This window comes from Myotis lucifugus, unplaced genomic scaffold (genome assembly GCF_000147115.1).
Source record: "Myotis lucifugus unplaced genomic scaffold, Myoluc2.0 scaffold_1, whole genome shotgun sequence".
Classification (NCBI taxonomy): Eukaryota; Metazoa; Chordata; class Mammalia; order Chiroptera; family Vespertilionidae; genus Myotis; species Myotis lucifugus.
In genome coordinates, this window is record NW_005871049.1 from 1,809,652 (window position 1) to 1,833,822 (window position 24,171).

Consider the following 24,171-nt stretch of genomic DNA (forward strand, 5'->3'; position numbering starts at 1 on the left):
GCTATTATGTTATCACATGTCAGGGTCCACCTGCTAACCCCCAGGGAGCTGAGCCAGATCCTTCCTCACCCTTTTACCCACAAAGCCCTCGGGCTGGCCAGTCTGCCACACCCCTTCTTCCTGGGGTCCTGGGAGGCCAGCCCCTGCTGCCAGAAGCCCTGTTAGGGGCATTTCTGTAAGTGACTCTGGAGACAGGCGCCTGGGTAACGGAGTACAAAGAATGGAAGGACTAAGAACCCACCCCTAGCTTCCAGGGCAGACCCACTGAGCTCCCGTGGGTCCCCCAGGGTGCCCTCCAGGTTGAGAGCTGCCCGGTGTCTGCTCTGGCCTGGAACAGGGAGGCTCAGTGTGGCCCGGGCCCTAGCAACCCACCCCTCCCGCCCCCAGGCCTGCCTGCCATGGAGGTCCGCATCAATGTCTCGAGGCAGCAGGTGGAGAAGGTGTTTGGGCTGGAGGAGTACTGGTGCCAGTGCGTGGCCTGGAGCTCCTCGGGCACCACCAAGAGCCAGAAGGCCTACATCCGAATAGCCTGTGAGTCCGGGGCCTGCCCTCAGGTGGGGGGTCCAAGGGTGTCACTGGGTGGGGGGGGAGGGTCCTGTCAGAAAGCCTGGGTCCTGCCTTGATGGGAGGAAGAGCCACCCATAGCCACTGGGCACTTGGCACCTCCTTCTGCCATGTGCCATGGCTCCTGTGGGACCGGGGAAGCGGGCCAGGCTGACGGGCACGAGGCGCCCAGCTGGAGGACACTCTTGTTCTTCCAGATTTGCGCAAGAACTTCGAGCAGGAGCCGCTGGCCAAGGAGGTGTCCCTGGAGCAGGGTATCGTGTTGCCCTGCCGCCCGCCGGAGGGCATCCCCCCGGCAGAGGTGAGGGGACTCCCAAGCTCGGGTCCTGCCTGCCCAGCCCCCAGGCTGACCCCCGGGGACTGCTCTCACCCGGGGCTGTGCAGAGGTGTGGCTCCTTCCCCAGGTGGAGTGGCTCCGGAATGAGGACCTGGTGGACCCGTCCCTGGACCCCAACGTGTACATCACCCGGGAGCACAGCCTGGTGGTGCGACAGGCACGCCTGGCCGACACGGCCAACTACACCTGCGTGGCCAAGAACATCGTCGCCCGCCGCCGCAGCGCCTCCGCCGCCGTCATCGTCTACGGTGGGCCCCGGCACTGGCGGGGGAGGGAGAGCTCGGAAGTCCTCGGGGTGGCACTGTGACTGGCTCCCCAGGGAGGCAGGGCCAGGCAGGCCAGGCTGTGGGCTGACTGGGAAGGGAAGGGCCTTTCTGGGCCTATCAGGGAGCCAGAGGGTGTGTCGGCGAAGGTGCGGGGTGGCTGGTCATCTGTAGCCACACCATCCCTGGCTGACTGTGGGCAGGGAGCATTGTGCAGGAGATGAGGGTTCAGAGGGAGACTAGGAAGTGACCTTGCGCGGGAAGTAGTGTTCTGGGCACCCCCAGGAGCAGGCAGAGGGAGCGGGTGCAGAAGTTGCCCCTCTGAAGGCTGGAGTCTGAGCTGGAGGGGCCTGGGAGCTACAAGTTTGGGCTGGCTGCCCTAGTGCCCACAGCACCTGCTGGTGGAAGGAAGGGGCAGTTGGCACAGTGTGGCCTGCCCTCCAGGGCTTCCCCTCCAGCCCCCTGCCCTGGTCCCTGGGCCAGCATGTCTGAGGAAGCCCCCGCTCCCTGACCCCAGTCCTTCTCTGTCCGGCCAGTGAACGGTGGGTGGTCGACGTGGACCGAGTGGTCCGTCTGCAGCGCCAGCTGTGGGCGCGGCTGGCAGAAACGGAGCCGGAGCTGCACCAACCCGGCGCCTCTCAACGGGGGCGCCTTCTGTGAGGGGCAGAATGTCCAGAAAACAGCCTGCGCCACCCTGTGCCCAGGTACCAGCAGCTGCCGCCTCCTGCATCGCTCCTCACCTCGCCATCTCCGTGCCCTGGCTCCATCACACCCGCCAGCCTGCCCCCCATGGCTCCATCCCACCCGCCCGCACGCAGGGCCAGGCTCAGTCCCAGGCCAGGATGGGGTTCAGTGCGATGGAGGCAGGGCTCGGTCCATGTCCGGCTCCGTCTTGGCAGAGGGTCTGAGCCCCAGAGTTTCAGGTACAGTCAGGACAGGGGCAGCCAGTGGGGCAAGGGCAGGGCTTAGCCTGGGTGCCCACACAGCCCCAGGGCCGCGGCAGCCCCCTGGTGTGGGTAGAGCCAAACAGGCAGGTGTCATTGCGCCTCCCATCATTAGCATGTGTCATCCAGGCCAGCTGGACACCAGAGGGTGTGCAGGGTGGGCCTCCCTGGCCCTGGCCTTGCACCCAGAGCCTGAGCTGGCTCCCCAGGCTGACAGCGTCATCTCCTCTCTCTGTGTCTGTCTCCCCTAGTGGACGGCAGCTGGAGCCCGTGGAGCAAGTGGTCGGCCTGTGGGCTTGACTGCACCCACTGGCGGAGCCGCGAGTGCTCTGACCCAGCACCCCGCAACGGAGGCGAGGAGTGCCAGGGTGCCGACCTGGACACCCGAAACTGCACCAGCGACCTCTGTGTGCACAGTGAGTCCTCTGCCCTGGGAGTCCTCTTGAGTTGGCCAGGACTGGCCCTGCCCAGCTCCAGGGAGGTGGTGGCTCAGGCATTTAGTCCCCTGCCACAGGCTGCACCCCCTCTCCAAAGCTCAGGACCCTGGGGGACCCCCATCATAAACACCCACCTGCGTGCCCCTGCACACCCCAATACACCCCTCGTCTCCCCCAAAACATGCATACTTTTGAGCTTTTACTGTGCACATGCCCCCCTCCCCCTCTCCTGAAGCGTCACCTCCTCCCTGTCCCCCAAGTGCACAGGCAAGTCCTGTGGGGACACCAGGCCTGTGAGGCCTGTTAATTACAAGGCCATAACTAACAATTAAAGATCTCTGTTGGATTTTTTCTCTAGAACACACCCTCCCCCATTCTTTCAATTAAAAACCTAATTATCTGTGTCAATTCCTTTCTGATGGACATTTCTTCCATTATGCAAAGCCCTTCTAAAATCAATACGGCTTCCTCTGGGCAGTCAATCACCCTCCCCAGCCGCACCCCCGGCCTGGAGAGGCAGGCGAGGAGAAGAGCCCTGGCAGGGACCAGGGACCAGGTGGGCAGACCCCCCAGGGAGCAGATCCCATGCTCTGGGGGTCCCAGGAGCTCCCCGCGGCTTCAGCTGCCTGGGCCCCAGAAGCGGGGGTGCAGTCTAGCAGCCCCATCCAAGGCCGTCTGGGGAAGTGTCTCTTCCCCGCCCTCCTGGGGATCAGCAGCCTCCGCCTGAATCGAGCCTGTGAGGATGTGATTGGCTCCGTGACACACGAGGTGGCGGCAGATGCAGGGCGGGGATGCACACATGCTGACTCCCTGCTCCCGCGCCAGCGTCCGCTGCCCAATAGTGCTGATGCCCAAGGAGTGGGAACCGCTGACCTCCCCCCCCGCCCCTGCAGCTGCTTCTGGGCCAGAGGACGTGGCACTCTACGTGGGCCTCGTGGCCGTGGCCGTGTGTCTCCTCCTGCTGCTGCTCGTCCTCATCCTCGTTTATTGCCGTAAGAAGGAGGGGCTGGACTCAGATGTGGCCGACTCCTCCATCCTCACCTCCGGCTTCCAGCCCGTCAGCATCAAGCCCAGCAAAGCAGGTGTGGTGCCTCTGCCCCCAGCTCCCGCCCTGGCCCCCATGCCAGGGGCCCCCGGGCCGGGCCGCCCTCAGTGCCACTCCCTGAGTCTGCCTTTATCCTGCAGACAATCCCCATCTGCTCACCATCCAGCCAGACCTCAGCACCACCACCACCACCTACCAGGGCAGCCTGTGTCCCCGGCAGGACGGGCCCAGCCCCAAGTTCCAGCTAACCAATGGGCACCTGCTCAGCCCGCTGAGTGGCGGCCGCCACACGCTGCACCACAGCTCGCCCACCTCTGAGGCCGAGGACTTTGTCTCCCGCCTGTCCACCCAGACCTACTTCCGCTCCCTGCCGCGAGGCATCAGCAACATGGCCTATGGGACTTTCAACTTCCTCGGGGGCCGGCTGATGATCCCTCATACAGGTGGGAAGGGCCCCAAAGTGTTCAGGGAGCTCTCAGAGGCAAGACTAGCATCTGTGTCCCTCCTATGCCACTCAGCCTCACCCCAAACACGGAGCTAGGCCAGCAAGGAAAGGAGGTCGAGTCTGCGAGACGACCCAGTTGTGGCTGACAGTGGGGCTGGCACTGAGGCCGCGGCCAGAGCTGTCTCCCTTCTGTGGCCTGGGGCACAGGACTTCTGTCCATTCATGTACATGTGCCGGCTCCAGGCGGGCCCTGGGCTCCCAGGTGGGACAGGTGAAGAAACAGCAAAAGACAAGCACCTAGACAGGGGCTCTTCCACCCACCACCTCGCACAACCCCTCTGCCGGGGTCTCGGACACCTCGATAAAAAATCCACAGACCGTCTCCATGGGCATCTTTCAAAGAAGCTGCGTACCTCTGGTGTGGCTGGCCACTGCCACCTGGCATTCTCTCTTCCCTTGGCTTAGAGGACCTCACATAGCCCTGGGTTTCTGGTCCCTTTTCAGCTGCTCCGGGTGCCTGTTCCCAAATGTAGGTGTTCATCAAAGCTCCCTCCTGGCTCCGTCTCCCACTCCATGGCTCTAATCGCCATGTCTGTGCAGATCACTCCCACTCCTAATCCCCAGCCACAGTTCTCCTGGGCGACAGAATCCTACACCCAGCTGCCTCCTGGGCAGCTCCATCTGGAAGTCTCACATTCCTTGTGCCCAAAACAGCACCGTCTCCCACCCTCCCCCACAGCCTCCTGCTTCCCGGCTTTCCCCGCCTCAGGGACAGCACAGTCGAGTCAGAAACTGGAGGTCACCTTGACCTCCTGCTCTTCTTCACTTGCCCCTCACCTCTACACCAGCTTCAGTCACACACCCATCCCATCATTCCTCCTCCTCAAATGTTCCTGCACCCCACTGCTCCTGGTCTTCCCGCTGCCTCTCCCGGCCCTGACCACCACGCCTGCCTGTCATAGGTCACAGCGCCAGGCATTCGCCCGGTGCAGCCACACTTCGTCATGTCCCTCTCCTTTCCGGCGCTTCCCAATGCCCCCTGCAAAGCCCACATGACAAGGCCACAGTGGCCCCTTCCCTGCTGGCCAACTGTGGTGGCCTCTTTCCTCCTGAGGAAGCTTCTGCACGTGGCAGCCACGGTGGGCTCCCAGCACCCCGCCACACACGATCCCTCTCCCCTCCCACCAGGTCTTGGCCTGGCAGCTCTCCCTCTCTGTGCTTCATGCCTCTGCCATAGGGATGGGGTGAGATGGTCCATGCCTGAGGAAGGGGCAGGCACACACGGGTGGTCAGTGACCATTGTGGGGTGTCTGCCCCCGCGCCCAGGACTCTTTACTGCCATCCATCTTGTTCTCCCCACGGGGCTGGGTGCTTCTTGAGAGCAGGGCCCGTGGTTTTGCCTCACCTCCCTGAGTGCCTGTCCTCGGCGTGAGCGTTCATTGACTGAAAAGCAGGTGTGTTCACACTCAGTCTCTAGGACTGTCACCAACCCCGGCAGCCGGTACCAGGAGGCAGCACGGGTTGAAGGGAGCAGTAGCTGTAAGCACTCCATCACTGGCTCCCCTCTCCTGGGCTTCAGTCCCTGGGAAGTGGTGACCATCCAGCCGGCCCAGCCAGTCGCCCACTCTGGAGAGCATGCCTGTGCCTTCAGACTTGGTGGGACAGAGTCATAGAATTGTTCTCCCTCTTCTAATGTAGAGGCTCCCTGTCCTAAAAGGGCAGGAAGGTGGGGCACGACCACCCCTCGCCATCCCCAGAGCAGCTTCCCAGCCCCTACTGCCTCCCCTGGAACCTCTCCTCCCTCGGCAGGCGCTTTCTGATGCTGCCCCTGCGAGACGCTGGGGCAGGGGTGACTCAGCCAGACAGCAGGACACATGCGCAGTGGCTCCCAGACCCAGGAGGGCTATCAAAGCGGCGAGGTTGTTCAAGGCCCCAGCCCCACCTATAGTGGGCCACTGCCCAAGTCATGCATGGTGGCAGAGAGCTGCCATCCCCAGAGGCGGCCAGGGCCCGTGGAGGTGGGGGGGTCGTGAGCAGGGGAGGAGGGCGGGGCACCCAGACCGAGGCAGCTCTAGGCGGTGGTTCCAGAACAGCGAGTAGGCAGCTCAGGCCAGGCTGGAGATGCTGTTGGGGCCAGAGGCGAAAGACCTTAAATTCCAGGCCAGGGAGCTAGACTCCATCTAGTAGGAGTAAGGGAAGGCTTTAAGCAGGGCAAGGGGAGGTAGGTCCAGCATCCCTGGCACCTTTTGTCTCGGTGTTTTCTGTGCCCAGCCTCACTGGGCATGCTTTGCCCACCCAAGTGTCTTTGCGCTCTCTTGGGGTCGCTGTGATTCGCTTCCTGCCTTGTGGATAGTTGGGCAGTCCCTGTGGCACCTCTGTCCCCAGGCCAGGCTAGCACCGATCCGTCCTCAAAGGGAGACTCACAGAGGGGCTGGCAGTGTTTGGTGTCTTTGCAGCCTGGTAAGCCCGGCCCTCCTCCCGCTCTATCACAGGGGTCAGCCTCCTCATCCCCCCAGATGCCATACCTCGCGGGAAGATCTACGAGATCTACCTCACGCTGCACAAGCCGGAGGACGTGAGGTGTGGGCTGGGGCCCTGCAGCTGAGGCTGGGTGGGCCCCCTGCCTGCAGTCACCAGGAAGCCACCTGCCCAACCACTGCTGGGCCTTGTGTGGTCTGGCCTGAGGGGGATCCGGGGAAGAGCTGCCCCTAAGCTCAACCCAGCTCTGCTCCTGACCCCAGGGGCCGCTGCCCTGCCCCGTCCTACCCAGTCCAGGGTGGTCCATTGATGCCTTTCCCTCCCCACCTGTACTTCCCCACTTGAGGTTGCCCCTAGCCGGCTGTCAGACCCTGCTGAGTCCCATCGTTAGCTGCGGGCCCCCCGGAGTGCTGCTCACCCGGCCTGTCATCCTGGCCATGGACCATTGCGGGGAGCCTAGCCCTGAGAGCTGGAGCCTGCGCCTCAAGAAGCAGTCCTGCGAGGGCAGCTGGGAGGTGAGCCCCACTGCCCACCCTAGGGAGCCAACACCGGCCTCCGAGTGGAGCCTGGCTTCCCACCTGGCCCTTGAGCCAGGTCCCTGTCCCCAGTCTCTGGCCCCTCAGAGCTGCACTTGGCCATGAGTTGACCCATGGGGCCCTACCCGCAGGACGTGCTGCACCTGGGTGAGGAGGCGCCCTCCCACCTCTACTACTGCCAGCTGGAGGCCGGCGCCTGCTACATCTTCACCGAGCAGCTGGGCCGCTTTGCCCTCGTTGGAGAGGCCCTCAGTGTGGCCGCTGCCAAGCGCCTCAAGCTGCTTCTGTTTGCCCCCGTGGCCTGCACCTCCCTAGAGTACAACATCCGAGTCTACTGCCTACAGGACACCCGAGATGCACTCAAGGTACTGCCCAGCCCCACCCTCTGTGCGCCTGGCCCTGAGGGCTGAGGTGCAGGGGGCTCTCCCAGCCCCCGGGCTCAGCTGACCACCTGTGGCCCTGCAGGAGGTGGTGCAGCTGGAGAAGCAGCTGGGAGGACAGCTGATCCAGGAACCTCGTGTCCTGCACTTGAAGGACAGTTACCATAACCTGCGCCTGTCTATCCACGACGTGCCCAGCTCCCTGTGGAAGAGCAAGCTCCTCGTCAGCTACCAGGTGAGGGCGCTCAAGGTGCCTGGAGCCGGGCCCACCAGCCACGGGCACCCCTGACGCTGCCCTTCTGCCCCCCCCCCCCCCCAGGAGATCCCCTTTTATCACATCTGGAATGGCACACAGCAGTACCTGCACTGCACCTTCACCTTGGAGCGTGTCAGCCCCAGCACCAGCGACCTGGCCTGCAAGGTGTGGGTGTGGCAGGTGGAGGGTGACGGGCAGAGCTTCAACATCAACTTCAACATCACCAAGGTGGGCAGGAAGGGCATCAGCACTGCCATAATGTGCGCCACACCCCAGGCCCGCCCTGACACCTCCTCCTCGAAACCAGAAGCCGCTTGGCCTCTTCCTCCGAGTCTCCAGGGAGAGGTGCAGGTGCAAGTAGACAGATGCAGTGGGACTGACTTGGAAGGGACTGAAGAGGATGTGGGAGCAGCAGGAAGGAGAGGTGGAGCGGCCTGGGCTTCCCTGAGGAGGACTCTGTCCTGGGCCTCAGAGGATCAGTAAGAGTTAGACAGGCAGCAGCGAGGGAAGGGCAGCGTTTCTGGCAGTGTCTGAGTTCAAGGACACAGGCGGTGAGAGGAACACGGTGAATCCCGAGTGTTCAGCAGAGGCTGAGCAGGGCGGGTAGGGTCAGGGCTGGTGGGGGAGGAGGGGAAGGAGGCCAGATAGCTCCTGTGCTCACTGGCTGTGTGACTCTGGCAGGTCATTAACCTGAGCCCCAGTGGGGGTGTCAGGTGGTGCTTTGCTCTAAGGTGGTTTGGGCGCTCCCCCAGGAGGTTGCCGTGGGCTTGGGCCAGGGCAAGTTCTAACAGTCATCTTCACCCATTTGCTGTCCCCCCTCCTCCCCAGGACACAAGATTCACGGAGCTGCTGGCTCTGGAGAGCGAAGGGGGGGTCCCAGCCCTAGTGGGCCCCAGTGCCTTCAAGATCCCCTTCCTCATTCGGCAGAAGATCATTACCAGCCTGGACCCACCCTGTAGCCGAGGTGCCGACTGGCGGACTCTGGCCCAGAAACTCCACCTGGACAGGTGCCTGGGAGATGGGCAGGGGGGATTGCAAAGGCCACCTGCAGTCCAGCCTGGCGGGGTAGGATGGGTGGGGTGGACAGGACAGTCTGTGGGGCCTGTGGCCCATCCATCAGCAGCCAGGGCATCCAGGATGGTTGACAGAGGGGTGGGCTGGGGGGCAGGAGGCAGTAGCCTGGGGTGAGGCCAGGCCACTAATGGGCTCCCTTCCTCCCCTTCTCTCCACAGCCATCTCAGCTTCTTTGCCTCCAAGCCCAGCCCCACAGCCATGATCCTCAACCTGTGGGAGGCAAGGCACTTCCCCAATGGCAACCTCAGCCAGCTGGCTGCAGCAGTGGCCGGACTGGGCCAGCCAGACGGCGGCCTCTTCACAGTGTCGGAGGCTGAATGCTGAGGCCAGCCAGGCCCCCACACCTACACTCTCACCAGCTTTGGGACCTTCCAGGGACAGGCAGAGCCGGACGGGGCCTCCTCACAGCGGGGAGCTGTGTGGACAGGCCCCTCCTGGTGAACGCTGTCTCTTCACACTGGCCCCTTCAGACCCTGCCCATGCTCCCGCCCCTTCAGGGCCTGCCAGGCCAGGCCGGCACTGCCACCTGCCCCCAGGGCCCAGGCTGGACAGTGCCAAAAGCCAGCCCAGGCCCAGCCCCTGTGTGTGTGTGTGTATGTGTGTGGTGCTACCTCTCCCCCCGCCCCTGGCCGGGGACCGCACACGCACAGCATGTGTGCACACACTGGGCTCGGGACGCACCCTGGAGCTCCTGCCTGAGCTGGACCTTATGCAAACATTTCTGTGCCTGCTGGGTAGGGGCACATCTGAGGGGCCCGGCTCCAAGCCTGTGGGACTGAGGGCCACAGCCGGATGGGGGGCGGCCCTGGATTCAGGCACACGACCCCTACACGGGCATGTGCCCACGCATGTCTCGTGTGTCATCTCACCGGCTTCCCCCTCCCCCGCACACACGTCATGCTGTACACCTGGAGGCCACTCACATCTCTCACGCCCGGTATCAGTCCACATCTGCCTCTCACATGCTGCCCTTCTCCCACCCACCCAGGGACACCCAAGGCTCCTCCCTGATCCTCCCCTCCCCCACCAAGAGGAGCCCTGCCCGACGGGGCGTGTGAATATGCAACGGGAGTCCTGGGCTGGACAATGGCGAGTGTGCGTGCCGTGGCGTGCCCGCTCCTGGGGCCTGTCGTGTGAAGCTCGTGCCCTGACTCTGTCTTAAGTGCATTCACGCACTTACACTTGGCCTTATGTACACAGCCTTGCCCGGCCGCCGGGGCGCGTAGGGATTTTAGCGGACGTGAATGTAAATAAATTATATATATATTGCTAACCCAAGTGCTGCTTCTCTCGGGGAAGCCAGAACTTGAGGTCAGTGGCCACAGAGGGGTCACACATGGGCTGTTCTGGGAGTCCTGGGTGGCTGAGCCTGGCTGGGGCACAGGTGGGGCCCCAGGCCTGGTCCAGCACAGCTGGTTCCTGGAGACTTCTTCAGACATGGGCCTGCTTGGCCAGGCGACAGGCAACGGCAGTGACCAGGGCTGCACCTTTGCCCGACCCATCCTCCGACTGCAGGAAGGTGACTGCACAGCAAGGGGCCAGCTCCTGCACAGTGGCCGCCACCAGGCGAGAGAAGCTGTGAGGGGAGGGGCTGAGGTGAGCCCAGGCCAGCCAGGCCCTACCCAGGCATGCCTCCCACCCGGCCTGGCATCCAGACTCACTGGGGGTGCAGCTTGTAAAGGGTCCCATCCACTCCCACGGACACAGTCAGCTCTTCCAGGCCCCGGTTCTCACGGATCTTCTCCACCACGGCAGCCACACCTGCCCCACAGAGCTGGGCTGCCCGCTGGGACACAGCCTGGCACACCTCCAGGACCATCAGGGTATCATCCGAGGTCAGGGGCAGCCCCAGATCCTCAAGGATGGCTCGGACCTGCCTCAGGGCCAGGCTGTCACTGGGGACAGGAAGGAATAGAACACAGAGGTAGGGTCTGTCATTAGCTCCCCTCTCGTGGCTTCTGTCCTCCTGGGTGGACCTCCCTCCAACCAGCCTTCCACCCAAAGTGAACAGAAAGACCCCTTTGGGAGGTGGGAGGCGGTAATGCACGGCTCGGCACCTTTCAATCTCAGACAGAAACTTGGTCTTGAAAATGTCCCTGGTCTGAAGGCTCTGGGTCTGCTGACCCCGGAAGAGAACTCCAAGGCTGGTCAAATGCAAGAGGATGTGGCGGACGATCTCCCCCAGGTACATGCCACTGATCATCTTCTCAAACCTGCATGGAAGTGTGTGTGCCCACAGGGTAGGAGACCCATCCACTACCATCACCGGCGGAAGCCACCACCAGCCACCCCTGCCCGGCCCAGCCCACACCTCTGTTTGCCAGGGTTGATGGATGCCTGGTCCACACTTGCATCGAAGCAGGTGCTGAGCGTGTCCAGAGAGCCGTCATCCCCAAAGGCGCCCCACTCCATGTTGATGCACATGTGGCCTAGGTCCCCAGCCACTCCTGCCACGTTCCGGAGCTCCTCCATGTAGCAGGCATTGGTGCCGGTTCCTGCAGGAAGGCCAGGCGGAGTGGGAGCCATTTACTAAATCAGACAGGACCCCCTCTGAACCCTTCCTGCACTGAGACAGCAAAATGTGGGCTCATTTTTTACATCTCCATCTCCCCACACTCATGCCCTGCCCCCGGTCCTGGTCTTCTTTCCTTCCTGACATTCTTGTGCAGCCCCTGCCAGCACCAAGCCCCTGGGCCTCCACTGCTTCCCCTACCAGCTCCACCATCGGTGCATTTCCCATGCTTCCCCCGGGCACTCCTAGAAATGCCACCAGCCATGCCATTCCCCTGGGAGATGTGTGACAGCCCTCCACTGTCTGCAGGTGAGACGCCTAAGCTCCCTGAACTGGTCTTCAGTTCTTTAGTCAAACTAGCAGGTGCTGGGCCAAGAGCCAAGGACAGAGACAGGAGTCAGACCAGAGGAGCCCCGCGGTGGCCAGAGGTGGGGCAATGAGCAGACAACTCAGAGACTGCCCGTATGTGCCTAAATGAAGGTGCAAAGAAGAGCATCCTGGGAGTGCCGATGAATCATCCTGCCTAGAGGGTCAGGAAAAGCTACAGAGAGGAAGTAAGTTGGGGTTTAGCCTTGAAGCCAAGAAGCACAGAAAGGAACGGCATTCCAGGCAGAGGGCAAAGGCATCCCTTTCCTATCCCAACACCCGGTCAGCTCTAGGCAGGTGGACTCCTTGCAACCCCACCTTGACTTCCTCCATCCAGTGGTTTGTTCCCATGGCAATTTGGGCACACCCCTCCGAGCGCCTGCCCATGCCAGGCTCTATGTTCAAGAAGCTCCCGGTCCCACGAGTGGCTATCACCCACCCTGTGCTCTGAGAGATGGATGCCTGAGGACCTGTGGGAGCCCTCCTTCCCTGCCCAGCCAGATCCCTTCTTTCAAGGCTTTCTTTGCAAGTCCCACTCATCGTGGGACCCCTTCCTTTCTGAGCTCAGCCTGTCACCCTGGCACAGAGTCAGGTTCAGCTCTCTCTGACTGCCATGTGCTATTCTAGGCTCAAGCCCTGCTAAATGGTCAGTTCTGAAAAGGCAGGTGTCTTCTCCCTTTATGTATCTTCCTGTCCCTTCATCCATCCCTCAGCTGGCCACAGGATAGGTGCTTAATAAAGACTTAGAATCTTGGATGACCTAAAGGACCCTCATAGCTCATTCTCTGTCAATCCCTGGCACCCTCCCCCCAAGCCCCTCCACCCCAGCTCCAAGCACTGAGTGTCCCATGAATTAGCATCAAGCAGTAGGGACACAAAAGAGCAGGGCCCTCCTCACCAACAATAAGGCCGACCTCACAACGGGGGTCCTCATAGCCACAGGACATCATGGTTCCCACTGTGTCATTGACAATGGCAACGACAGTCAGCTTCATTGCCTGCACACAAAAGGATGAGGCTAGTTGCTGGGCAACATGGTCGTCACGGCAACTGGTGCTGGACCCAGAGGTCTCTACTGCAGAGGGTCCCCCTCTTAGGAAGCGAGAGACCCTTTGCTCGCCTCAAGGCCTGCCACAGTCCCAAAGCACCCCTGGAGGCAGACTCCCTACCTGTCTGCGCTCAAGGGCTTCCCGCAGCAGACGCACGACATCTTGGCCCTCACAGTCTGATGCATTGAAACCCTTCGTCCAGTTCAGGAGGATGCCCTGGGGTGGGACCAAGGCAGGGGACCCCTTGGAATCTCACTTGGCCTCCCCAAAGCCTGCATCTCCTCCAGCATACCATGTTCCCCCAGGTCCACTCTGCCCATACAGCAGAGGGCCTTGCCCTCTACCCCCTGCCAAGTCCTCAGAAGCCTTCCAGTGTGAAGAAACCTATTAATAAACGTTCAACCTATGTTAGTACCAGAATGCTCAGATGCTCTCAGGGTTTGGCCATTTTAAGACGTTTGCCCAGAAGGAATGGCCCTTCGTGATTGGGTGAGGAAGGGATGGAGCTTGTCAAATGAGTGCTGTGTGTGAGAAAGGGGAGGCTCGGGGTCCACATGGCAGCAGATTCTGCTCTTCTGAAAAGAACTAGCCAGAGTCGCTTGAGAGAAGGAATTCTTGGAGCTGGGACAGAGCTGTGTCATTGGGAGATTCACACGTGTGTGCCAGATGTAAGTGAAGGACGAATAGAAAAGCCAGAAGCCAGACATGTGGGCAGGATGGAAGGGGACAAGACAGCTAAGCCTTTACTGTGAGAAATTGGCCTTAAATTGTGAACTTAGTGACGGGGACTTGGCTGTGCTTTTCTTGGTGTGTTTCTCTAAGTGCGGGGGGCGGGGGGGGGGGCGGGGAAATGACTGCTCTGCCCACGGGGAAGCGTGGAGAGCAGATCTGAAAATCTTTAGGGCAGGAGATTAGGAATACTAACCAACATTTCCCCCAGTAATATTGTCGTATCACTTTCCCTATATGACTACATCTAGGGTGTTCTGTGCTCATTGTCCCCAAACCAGAAACCAACAAAAGTGAATGAGAGGGAGGCCAGTTTGTGGGAGACCAGATCATGAGAATGAGCAAAGCTTCCCTGCTCCCAGACAAGACAAAGAACCCCTGGCCTGAGAAGGGGAGGTGGGGCCGGCAGAGCCAGGGTTCGGATGGCTTCCTGAGAGAGGTGCTCTGTGCCCTCCATGCTGGGCCCACCCTTGGGTGGGAGGGAAGGAGACACAGGATTTGGGTGGTCTCAGAGGAGAAGAGGCCTCTGCCCTCCTTCCCCAGGGAGGTGTGAGGACCCAAGAGAGGAAGTAGTAGCCCCCTACTACTTCCCAGTGGGGGCCTGGTGTCTCCCCAGGAGTTTCCCTTTTGTGTCTGCACATTCATTACAGCGAAGGACGATCACTGTGCAGCCGAGAGGGGCCCCTAGGGGGGAGGGGGTCTCCAAATTGATCAACATTAAGTTTTCACCCTCCAAAGATTGTGGGTTCAACACAGACATTTAGTTCAGTGATAGATCAATAGGATCATGTTTCCTGCATGCCTGCTTTTGCATCTTGAGTCCCACCTGCTTCTCACACTTTATAAGAAATAATCAAAAGGCGCCAGCCGCTCAGCCCGGAGCGAGAGGACCAGCCGAGAGATGCAGTGGCCGTGCGGGTGGGGGAAGGCAGAGTACGGAGGCACGCATCTGGGAGGGCAGGGCTGGAGTAGAGGGCGACAGCCACACAAGGGCTGGTTGGAGCCGAGGAGGCAGAGCGGCTCAGAGACGCAGGTAGGGCAGGATGCAGTGGGCACCTTCGGGGACAGTGTACCCCTCATCATAGCAATTTTTCGCACAAGTTGGGATGTTGAGGAGGGGACTCCTGAGAACCTGGACTAGAGGTCCAGGAGGAGCTGTTTGCATGACAGGCCTCAGTGTGTGCACGAAAAGTCTAGCGTTCTTGTTGAAGGGTGCGCGGAGGTGTGTGCTGAGAGCCTGCTGCTCTGCCACCCCAGTTAGGCACCCACCCCAGCCAGGCACTGAGAGGGACGCTGGCAAGGCCGGGAAGGGGAGAGAGGGCAAAGGACCCGTGTGAGCACAGCCTTTCGAGCGCCTGGAGCCAACGCTGCTCCCTGCAGGCCCTGGGCCAGACACCAGTGTGTGGTCAGCCTGGACCTGGGCCTGCACTACTCCCAAGTGCCCACGCCTACCCCTGGCTCCACTCTCCTGCTTATTGGCAGCCCCCAGGGATACCTGTGTCCTTCTTTATCCCAGGCCACTTTACCACTTCCACCCATTTGGGCACACTACATTAGGGAAACTGAGGCCGAGTGGAGGCTTAGCCCAGTGGTGCCTCTGCCTGCCCCTCCCCCCAGTCCTCTCCCCAGCCTCCTGCGAGGCCATGAAGGGCATGTGGGTGGGAAGCCCTGGGAATGCCTTCCCCCAACCCTCCCCCCTCACCTGGTCCAGGCCAAGCTGCCTGCACGGGAAGGAGAAGGTGAAACCCAGGGGGAGGCTCTGCCCGCTCAGGCCCTGCTTCTGCTGGAAGTCCAGGATGCAGTCCACGATGTGGTCAAAGAGCTGAGGGGCGGCGCAAGTCAGCGTCGGGGAGAGGGGCACCGGCCCTTCCCTGTCCCTGCTTCAGCCCCAGGCTGTGAGTACCTGCTGCCCAGAGCCCTGAGCCACACACTCAGGGATGGAATAGACCTGGTTGGTGATCTGCACGCCTTCTGTGGCCACATGTACCAGGAGGACTCGGAAGTTGGTGCCTCCAAGGTCCAGCGCCAGGAAGTCCCCCCGCTCTGTGGGACGGAGACAGGACAGAGTGGGTGGCTTCACTCAGCACACACTGACCCCCAGGAGCCCATGTCCCAGTCACACACTCAGGCCAGGTCCTCACCGCTGCCATCAGGAGTGGCCCGGACATAAGTGGGCAGCATTCGGAGGGAGGAGGCCTCCCCTTGGAGCCCCTTGAACATGGCCTCCCGCATCTGTGCCTGCACCACTGCCAGCTGCTCGCGGTTCAACCGGAACGGTGCCAGGGTCTCCTCCAATAGGCGCCGGTGGGCAGCCAGGCGGGCAGCCACCGCGGTCACCATTGCCACACCCCGGCCGCCCCCGTCCACAGAAGGGATAAAGGAGACATCACATTCAGGGACCAGGAGCGTCACCGTCTCCTGCAGGACACTGAGGAACCTGCACAAACACATGCGAGGCCCACCCTGGCTTGGCACCAGGCCCTGACCCCCAGGGCTTCCTGAAGCCTGGACCCCATCATTTCAAATCAGTTCAATTCTAAGTTTATCTGTGCACCAACGCCATGCCCAGTGCCCCCAGGGACCCCTCCCTTGCACACCCAAGGAGAAGCATCTTTTCTCTCCTCTGACCTCTTTTGGCCCCCAGCCCCCATCTGGCCTCACCCTGCCCTGCAGCCACGGTACCGGAGTGCCCTTGGGTGCTTGTCACACACACACACGTGTTCCTGCTACCTGCTCACACAGGATCTGTGTTTTCCGAATACCTGGGGTGGTGCTCAAACACTCGGCCTCCAGTGGCCACAGCGATCTGAAGCGTCTGCTGCTCCCGGCTGTGCTGGAGGCGGGTGAGGACGGCAGCCAGGGCAGCGGCGCAGAGCTGGGCGGCTCGCGTGCACACGGCCGCGCACACATGCCGCACCAGCTCGGTGTCCGAGGCCCCCGGGTTCAGGCCCAAGTCCCGCAGGATAGCGTGCACACGGGCTGTCCCAGCCGAGGCGCTGGGGGGACAGGGTGCTACTTTAAGGGTCGAATATCCCAGATGCTCCCTGTCCCTCTTCCCCCAAAGCCCCGTGGCTACCTGGGGAGCACCCTCCCTCTCCCAAGCAGAGAAGCCCATTGTCCACCCCACTGGCTTCCCACACTCACTCCTCCATCTCGGCCACGTGCTCCAGGAGGATGCCCCCTCGGCTCAGCAGGGCACGGGAGGTGCAGCCACCAAAGAGGACCCCGTGCTGGGCCAGGTGAGCCAGGACCTGCCGCACCAGCTCACCCAGGTACAGGCCGCCAATCATCTTCTCAAACCTGCCGGCCGGAAGGGTGGCTGGAGAGGTTTTCCTAAGGCTCGGCCCACATGGGCCCACCTGTGAGAGCCCTCAAGGAGGCGTCATTTTCTTTAGGGTCCCCAGGCTGGAGGTTCCAGAAGCAAATGACTTCCCAGGAGACAGGTGGGTGTTTACCCAGACCCCACTGCCCCCTCCAGTTTGGGTTAGGGTTAGGGGGCTTCTGGAGGGTGGCAGGACCCAAAGGGGAGGGTGGGACACTTGACTCAGCTACCCCCAATCTCCAACTCCTGTCAGGGCTAGCCAGAGCCAGGAATAAGGGAGGGCCAAGGTGTGAGAACTCTGAGTTCTAGAACCTAGAGCCCTTCCTTCTATGAGCCTGGCCAGGGCCCCTGAGGGGCAGCCTGGAGCTCCTGGGAGGGAGAGGGTGGCCCTCAGGGCTGGCGCACAGGGCAGTGGGGGGGATGGGGAGCAGAGAAGGGCCTAGAGTAGAAATTCAGGCCACCTCTGGGCACCGGGATTCAGGGACTCCTGGTCCAGGATGCGGTCGAATGTGGTCAGCACTGACCCCAGGGCCCCATCATCACCGAAGGAGCCCCACTCGATGCTGACGCAGACGCGGCCGCGGTCCTCATCCAGCACCGCCACGTGCCGCGCCTCCTCCATGTAACACGCGTTGGTGCCAGTGTCTGACAGAGACGACCTCATCAGGGCCTGCCCACCAGGCAACCGTGCCCCCCACCCACTGCCACAAATGGCCCATGGCTCACCTACAACAAGCCCAACCTCGCATGGCACAGTCCCCAGCTCGCAGCCCATCATGGTGCCCACCGTGTCGTTCACCACGGCAACTACATCAATGCTGCAGGCCTGGACAGCGGGAGGGCAGAGCAGGGGAACCTGGGGTTGGGCAGGGCTGGGGCCCTGTCTGTGATGGAGACTCCCAGGCCAGGATGAGGCCCCTTGCTGGCTCACCCTCATCCTGGCCTGGCTCCCCAAGCCCTTCCCGTCCAGCCCTGACTTCTAGCCATGCACACAGTACAGCGGCCATTAGTTCCAACAGCCTGGCCTCCTCAGGCAACAAGACGTTAGCATATGCCCTTCTCTGAAACTACATCTTCCCCAGCCCCAGCTTACACACCTGTCAGTCTCCTCCTCCAAGTCCTTGCTTGAGGCACAATGGGCCCTCCCCAGGGCTCCCAGGGCCATGGATCCCCCTCAACAGGGACAGTCTTTTATTGAATGCTTTCCCCACTGGACCAAGAGGCCTTGAGGACAGGGTCAAGCCTTTTCATCTTTGTTTCCCCCATGGCCTTAAGCATTGGTTTGATCTTTCTTAGCCTCAGTCTCTTTACCTAGAAAATGGGAGTGGCAGCAGCATTTACCCAAGGTTACACTGGATAAAGGGCCCTGACTGGTTTGACTCAGTGGATAGAGTGCTGGCCTGCGGACTGAAAGGTCCCAGGTTCAATTCTGGTCAAGGGCATGTACCTTGGTTGTGGGCACATCCCCAATAGGGGGTGTGCAGGAGGCAGCTGATCGATGTTTCTCTCTCATTGATGCTTCTAACTCTCTATCCCTCTCCCTTCCTCTCTGTAAAAAATCAATAAAATATATTTTTAAAAAAATAAAAAATAAACTGGATAAAGGATATAAGCAGGAAAGAAAAGCAGGCCCTCCCAGAAGCACAGGGCAGGCCACATGGTTGTCCCATGGCCCCTGCCCCCACTCACCCCCTGCCTCTCAATGGCATCTCGAAGCAACTGGACCACATCCTGGCCTTCCACACCACTGCACCTAAACCCTTTGGTCCAGGAAATGAGGGTACTCTGGGGGGAGAAAAGTGGGGTCACTCCAACAGCCTTCATGGGGCTGCGGCCCCTCCCTACCATCCCCATGCCCACTCCGCCTCACCTTGTCCAGGCCCGTCTGGTGACAAGGGAAGGAGAAGTTGAATCCAAGCTGCAGGCCCTGTCTGTCCACAGGGTGTGCATCCAGGAATTCAGACAGGCAGCGAGCCGCAAAGTCGAAGAGCTGGGGGACACGGGAGGGGCTCAGCTCTGCCCAGCGGAGCCCCAGCCACCCTGTGGTCCCACTGCCTGGGCAGGGAGCCCTCACCTGCTGACCAGGACCCAGCATCACCTCTTGGGGGATCAAAAACTCCTGGCTCCGGGGCTCAATCTGGTGCCCCTCAGTGCCCGTCAGGGTCACCCACAGAACACGCAGTGAAGCCCCCGTGGCTCCCAGCTCCAGCACCACGAAGTCTCCTTGCTCTGAGGACAAGTGGTCACAGAGAGGCAAGCAGCTGTTGATACCAAGCTCTCTGCCTCCCAGAAACATTCCCACGGCCTGCAGAGTCTTGGTCAAGGGAACTTAGAGATGGGAACCTTAGAGATAGGAACAGGGATAAGAAACTACCCCCTCCCCGAGATGACAGCCCTCTCCCCAGGCCTGGCCACCTGTCTTAGTCTATGTCACCCACCAGTGCCATGTGGGGTGGACTCCACATATGTGGGCAGCATCCGGACAGCAGGGGCAGGGCTGGCCTGGCCCGTCAGTGCCTGCTCCATGGAGCGCAGGAGGCTGGCTTGGATCTGCCGCAACTGTGTGCTCGTCACCTTGAATTGATTCAGGCATTCCTGCGCCTGGAGGAAAACAGGCTGACATCTGGGCAGGAGCCCTGTTGGCCTAGCCAAGTACCCCAACCCCAACCAGGACAAGCCAGCCCTGTCTTGCTCATACCTCCTCTCACCTGTCCAGGCCAGCCCCTCCCTCAGCTTCCCCAGGGCTGGCCTGAGCCCTTTCTGAGCCTGGTCTCCCAGCACCACCCAGAGCCACACCTCACCTCTTCCCACACTCTGGCCCTCTGGCCTCTTAGGGCCTGCACCACCTCCAACACCCTCAGAAGGCTCCTTTCTGGAGGAAAGACCCACCCACTTCCTCCTGTTCCAACCCCTCGTGGCTCCTCAGGTCACTATACTGGCTCCTCCTATTTCATTGAATTCAGGGTTTGACAAGGCCTTTCTCCTGTCATACCAGGACTGACCTGCTCTGGGTTCCCAGTACCCAGAGCCAAGCTTCTCAGTGAGTTGTCATCGAAGAAGCAAGTGAATGAACACATGTGTGAACAAACTTCAAGTTCAGGTGCTTCCTTCTCCAGATCCACTTGATTCTGGAGCCTGAGCAAGCCCAACCCTCACTTTTTTTTTTTTAAGACACCACCAATACTTATAGTTCGACTCTCTCCCATAGACCAGTGCTGACACTGGGAAGGACTGGGCCTCCCATAAGGAGAGATCCACCTGGGGGCCCAGTGTGTCCACCCAGGTGTGTCCTGGACTTGGTGGTGGCCTGAGGACCTAAGTCCTTCCCCAGGGTTCCCCCATCCCAGAATCCTTGTGGGCCTGGGAGTGGGTCACACCCGGGAAAGCTCCCTGGGTAGAGGAACAGGTCATGTGGGAAGAGGTCACATGATGCCTCAAAACCTGCCACGCCAAACATCAGCATGAGACAGGAGGGAAATGAGGTCAGAGGGTAGAATCAGGAAAGCACGGCAGGGGGTCTGAAGGTGAGGCGCTGAGGAGAGTCTGAAGGTGACCCCGCAGAGGACGCCCTCCCCTCCGTTGCCGTCCCTCCCACAGGCATCGGGGGAGGCCCACCCACGCACCCAGCGCCATTCCCAGCACCGAGTGCTGCTCCACCAGCTGAGGCCTGCCCTGTGCAGCTCAGGCTGCAGTGTAGGGACAGAAAATAAGCAAATAAGCAGATAAGATGGTCTGGTAGTAATGGCAGCTTAAAAAAAAACAAGCAGGAATAGAAGTCGAGAGTGAGCAGGGAGGTAGAGATATTTTTGGACATTGGTCAGGAAAGGTCTTCCTATGGAGGTGACCTAAAGGAAGGAAGGGAATGAGCCATGTGAAAATCTGGGGAAAGTGCCCTAGCCAGTTTGGCTCAGTGGATAGAGCGTCGGCCTGTGGACTGAAGTCCCGAGTTTGATTCCGGTCAAGGGCACAATGCCCAGGTTGAGGGCTAGATCCCCAGTAGGGGGCGTGCAAGAGGCAGCCAATCAATGATTTTCATCATTGGTGTTTCTGTCTCTCTCTCCCTCTTCCTTCCTCTCTGAAATCAATAAAAATATATTTTAAAAAAGAAAAAAATCTGGGGAAAGAGCATAAAGGGACTTTCTTCAGTGCAAGGGGATGAATTTGGGGGAAGACTGGAGTAGGAGTAGATTAGCATGAAGGGAGGGGCGAGGAAAGCAGAGGACAGGACACTCTGAGTTCTTCTCCACCAGAAGCCCGCTGTGGGGAGCTTAAAAAGCACCCTGCTACCTCCCCTCTATAGGGAAACCTCCTCCGGGCAACCTCTGGGCCAGCTTCAAAGAGGCCCAGCAGCCTTCCTGGGTTCATTGGAGAGCCCCAGCCGGTGACTCCATTCTCCTGGGCTTAGCCTTTCCCAGGCCCGCTCCTCTGGTTGCACAGGAATTCCGTTCCTACAACCTGCCACCCTAAGCTGGACCCGTGTTTATAACGAACCACTGGGATCTGGATGAGGAGGCTGGGGAGACTGGGAGGAGAAGCTGCCCATTGAGGAAGATGGGAGGGCTCTCTCCCGCCCCTGCTTTAGGAAGAGATGGGAAACAGAAGCCTAAGGCGCAAACGACCCTAACAGGAGTGCCAGAAGTTCAGCCCGTGTTTACGTTACAGCAGATGCTTACAGCAGCCAGGAATGCTCAGAGGGGCTATTCCCAGCACAAATGAGGACACTGGGGCTCAGACGGGGACAGTCATCTGCCTAAGCCAAGCAGCTATCAAGGCACAGGGTGGGATTTGAACCTGACCTGTCGGACTACAGAGATGTTTCTACATAAACGTGAAAGCTTTATAAAAACTAGCAATTTCTGAAAAGCCCCCAAAGCTGATAAAGGTTGCAGTGAGGAAACCCCATAGGACCTGGCATGAGATAACTTACATCTGAGTGTTGCCCTGCCACTTCCTGGATGTGTGGCCCTGGACAAGTCAAACGTCCCTCTGAGAGAACAAGTTGCCTCTTATGCAAAACCCAGAGAATAATGATATTCAGAGGCCCCCAAGCCCCCAGTGCCAGGGCCACATCTTACTCACAGTGTATCTCAGAGCCGAGTGGTGGCTGCTCAAGGCTGGTGGCACTCAGGACAGATTTGCTGATTGAGTGGTTGTGGGGGCATAAGAATTAAAGGGGATCGTGCACATGAAAGTGTAAGTACTGTTCAGGGTGAGGGCTGTGTTTTTATTGCTTAATGATAACAGCAGAATGATGGAGTTGATGGCTTAGGCAGATGGATGTTTTTCCTTCCTTTTCCTCCCGGGTCCAGCGGAAGGTGCAAGAGAAGTGACAAGAAGATGGCAGAAGCCACAAGAAAAACAGGACTTCCCTGGCCGACTCTGGTGGGTGCATAGTAGCCAGGAGAAGCTACTGGGTCGTTCCCCTCTATTTCCCCTGAGAAAACTGGGGAAAGACCTCAGCCAGGAGAGCGAGAAGCAAAGCCTTAGAAAGAGGCTGATCCAATATGGCTTCAAAGCTGGCTCCTTTGAGCAGCTTGCATGTCGGTCAGTCTGGGCTCATTGCCCCACCTCAGAGGACAGGACACTCTGAGTTCTTCTCCACTGGAAGGTGCTGCAAAGAGAGGACCAGGAAGGCTGGTTTCTATTCCTAATGCCTTTCGTTCATTCTGTCCTGTAACTCACTTAACCCTCCAGGGGGTGGGAAGGTTCACATTTACCAGTTCCTTTGCCTACTCCGCTGCCAACCAGGGCCCCAAGAGTGGCTTCCTTCTCCATCCAGCAGGAGGTAAAATAGCACCCCCCTTTTCTGTGAGGACTGAGAAGGGGTGGGACAGTGGCTGGCCTATAGGACATGCTCACTGAAACGTGGGTTTCCTTTCCTCAGAGCATGAGGTACAACCGCCTGGAGAGCCTGGTTTATTGCCCCTCTGGTGGCAACAAGAGACCTGGGAGGAGGGGTGGGGACGGGACTCTGAGAAGGGGCTGCGCTCTGACCACGCATGGGAAGGGGGCCGAGGGGAAGCCTGTGGTGCTGAGGTGGGGCCAAGGCCATGGAGAACATGGCATCCCTGTGAAGTCTCCCAAAGCCTAAGGGGATGTCTTTAAACTGCAGGTGCATGTAATGAAGTCAGCAGGGCAGATGTAGGACCGACACGGGAGCAAGGGCATAAAGTGAGTGGGAGATGGCGGCAGGCCAGGCATTGCCCACTCCTGTGGCCAGCAGTGGGCGGTGGGTGGTGGGTGGTGGGTGGAGCACAGAGGAAATGTTTACAGCAGGGTCTGGGGCAGAGATTGGATGAGGGTGAAGTGGAAGCATGAAATGCAGTGAGGGGTGATGCCCCCACAGTTTGGGCAATGAACCAAGTCCAGCAGATGTCAGGACAAGCTGGAAAACTAAAGAAGCTGCAGGGAACAGTTGAAGAACCCTCTCTCGATGCCTCTGTCCTTTATTATGTCCTGTAACTCACTTAACCCTCCAGGGGGTGGGTGGACTCCATTTTCTTTTCTTCCATTTTACTGATGAGGAAACAGAGACTACGGGATATGAAATGACTTACACAAGTGTTTCCGGCTCAAGGATGTGGTATGCAAGGGCTCTACATCTTGGTCAAGAGGACAAAAGAGACTCACTTCTGAGCTAATCGGAAGCATGTAGAGTAAGCCGCACTGTAACCTCAGCTCTGCGTGCCTGACTGCATGGCGTGGAGGGGAGGGAGTGCTGCAGGAGTGACTAGAGAAGTGGGGGAAGGAGGGTCCTTAAGAACACAGCTTTCTAGACTGGGTTAGCCCATTTGGGGCAGAGGAGGTGCCTGTGCGGCAATGTGGCCAAAGCAATATATTTGGGGCTGAAAGATCTCAGCCCAGCTCAGAATCCTGTCATGCCTTAGCCGAAGGCACACCATTTCTCTGAGCCTCCTCTTCCTGGGCTGTAAAGTGAGGAGCTAGTCCCTGCCTTGCAGTTGTGTGGAGTGTCGTAGGAGACACTGACCAGATCAGATATGAAAGGCTCTGAAAACTGGAAGGTGCTGCAAAGGTGTGATCACATGGCCCCACATCATCTTTAGCCAATCCTGCTCTTGGCAGCTCTCAATAAGCACCTTTACAGGAACCCAGTGCTGAACTTACCAGCTCAGAGCTGTCTGGAGAGCAGGGCAAGCCCTCCTGGGGGCAACCGGGGGCTCCTTCCTCTTGCCACAACCCTACAGGCCCAATGGAGTCCATGTGGTTCCACAATTGGGAGTAGCCACCTATGGGAGGAAAGAGGCAGCCTGGGTGAACCCCTTACTCTACAGGCCCTAGGAGGCTGTGACTCAGACTCTTTCTTCCTTCTGAAGGGGACAGGAAGGAAGCTATGGGCAGAGCTCAGAACCTCAGTCAGTTTCAAGAAGCATGTGTCATAAGAGAGGACCAGGAAGGCTGGTTTCTATTCCTAAT

At 59.8% G+C, this 24,171-nt stretch overlaps 2 protein-coding genes across 4 annotated transcripts in view; one reads left to right on the forward strand and one right to left on the reverse strand.

Annotated features, from left to right (window-relative positions):
* Positions 1-10,016, forward strand: part of UNC5A (unc-5 netrin receptor A) — a 58,123-nt gene extending 48,107 nt beyond the window's left edge. The window contains exons 4-16 of the mRNA XM_023752745.1: positions 388-531; positions 762-865; positions 969-1,149; positions 2,360-2,524; positions 3,439-3,627; positions 3,731-4,033; positions 6,528-6,615; positions 6,860-7,028; positions 7,181-7,414; positions 7,515-7,664; positions 7,749-7,913; positions 8,514-8,692; positions 8,918-10,016. Coding sequence (XP_023608513.1) covers positions 388-531; positions 762-865; positions 969-1,149; positions 2,360-2,524; positions 3,439-3,627; positions 3,731-4,033; positions 6,528-6,615; positions 6,860-7,028; positions 7,181-7,414; positions 7,515-7,664; positions 7,749-7,913; positions 8,514-8,692; positions 8,918-9,083 — 2,237 coding nt within the window. The 3' untranslated portion in view covers positions 9,084-10,016. The remainder of the gene's footprint in view (positions 1-387; positions 532-761; positions 866-968; positions 1,150-2,359; positions 2,525-3,438; positions 3,628-3,730; positions 4,034-6,527; positions 6,616-6,859; positions 7,029-7,180; positions 7,415-7,514; positions 7,665-7,748; positions 7,914-8,513; positions 8,693-8,917) is intronic.
* Positions 10,005-24,171, reverse strand: part of HK3 (hexokinase 3) — a 16,644-nt gene continuing 2,477 nt past the window's right edge. The window contains exons 2-19 of one of the 3 annotated variants that reach the window (XM_023753744.1): positions 23,863-23,984; positions 19,176-19,338; positions 18,836-18,966; positions 18,608-18,727; positions 18,427-18,522; positions 17,464-17,563; positions 17,199-17,382; positions 16,560-16,715; positions 16,178-16,411; positions 15,557-15,852; positions 15,319-15,458; positions 15,118-15,237; positions 12,807-12,902; positions 12,536-12,635; positions 11,071-11,254; positions 10,817-10,972; positions 10,421-10,654; positions 10,005-10,335 (exon numbers count right to left, since the gene is read on the reverse strand). In XM_023753744.1, coding sequence (XP_023609512.1) covers positions 10,191-10,335; positions 10,421-10,654; positions 10,817-10,972; positions 11,071-11,254; positions 12,536-12,635; positions 12,807-12,902; positions 15,118-15,237; positions 15,319-15,458; positions 15,557-15,852; positions 16,178-16,411; positions 16,560-16,715; positions 17,199-17,382; positions 17,464-17,563; positions 18,427-18,522; positions 18,608-18,727; positions 18,836-18,966; positions 19,176-19,338; positions 23,863-23,984 — 2,777 coding nt within the window. In that variant the 3' untranslated portion in view covers positions 10,005-10,190. Of the gene's footprint in view, positions 10,336-10,420; positions 10,655-10,816; positions 10,973-11,070; positions 11,255-12,535; positions 12,636-12,806; positions 12,903-15,117; positions 15,238-15,318; positions 15,459-15,556; positions 15,853-16,177; positions 16,412-16,559; positions 16,716-17,198; positions 17,383-17,463; positions 17,564-18,426; positions 18,523-18,607; positions 18,728-18,811; positions 18,967-19,175; positions 19,339-23,862; positions 23,985-24,171 lie in introns of all 3 variants that reach the window. The other 2 variants (XM_006081601.3, XM_023753745.1) reach the window with 2 other exon arrangements.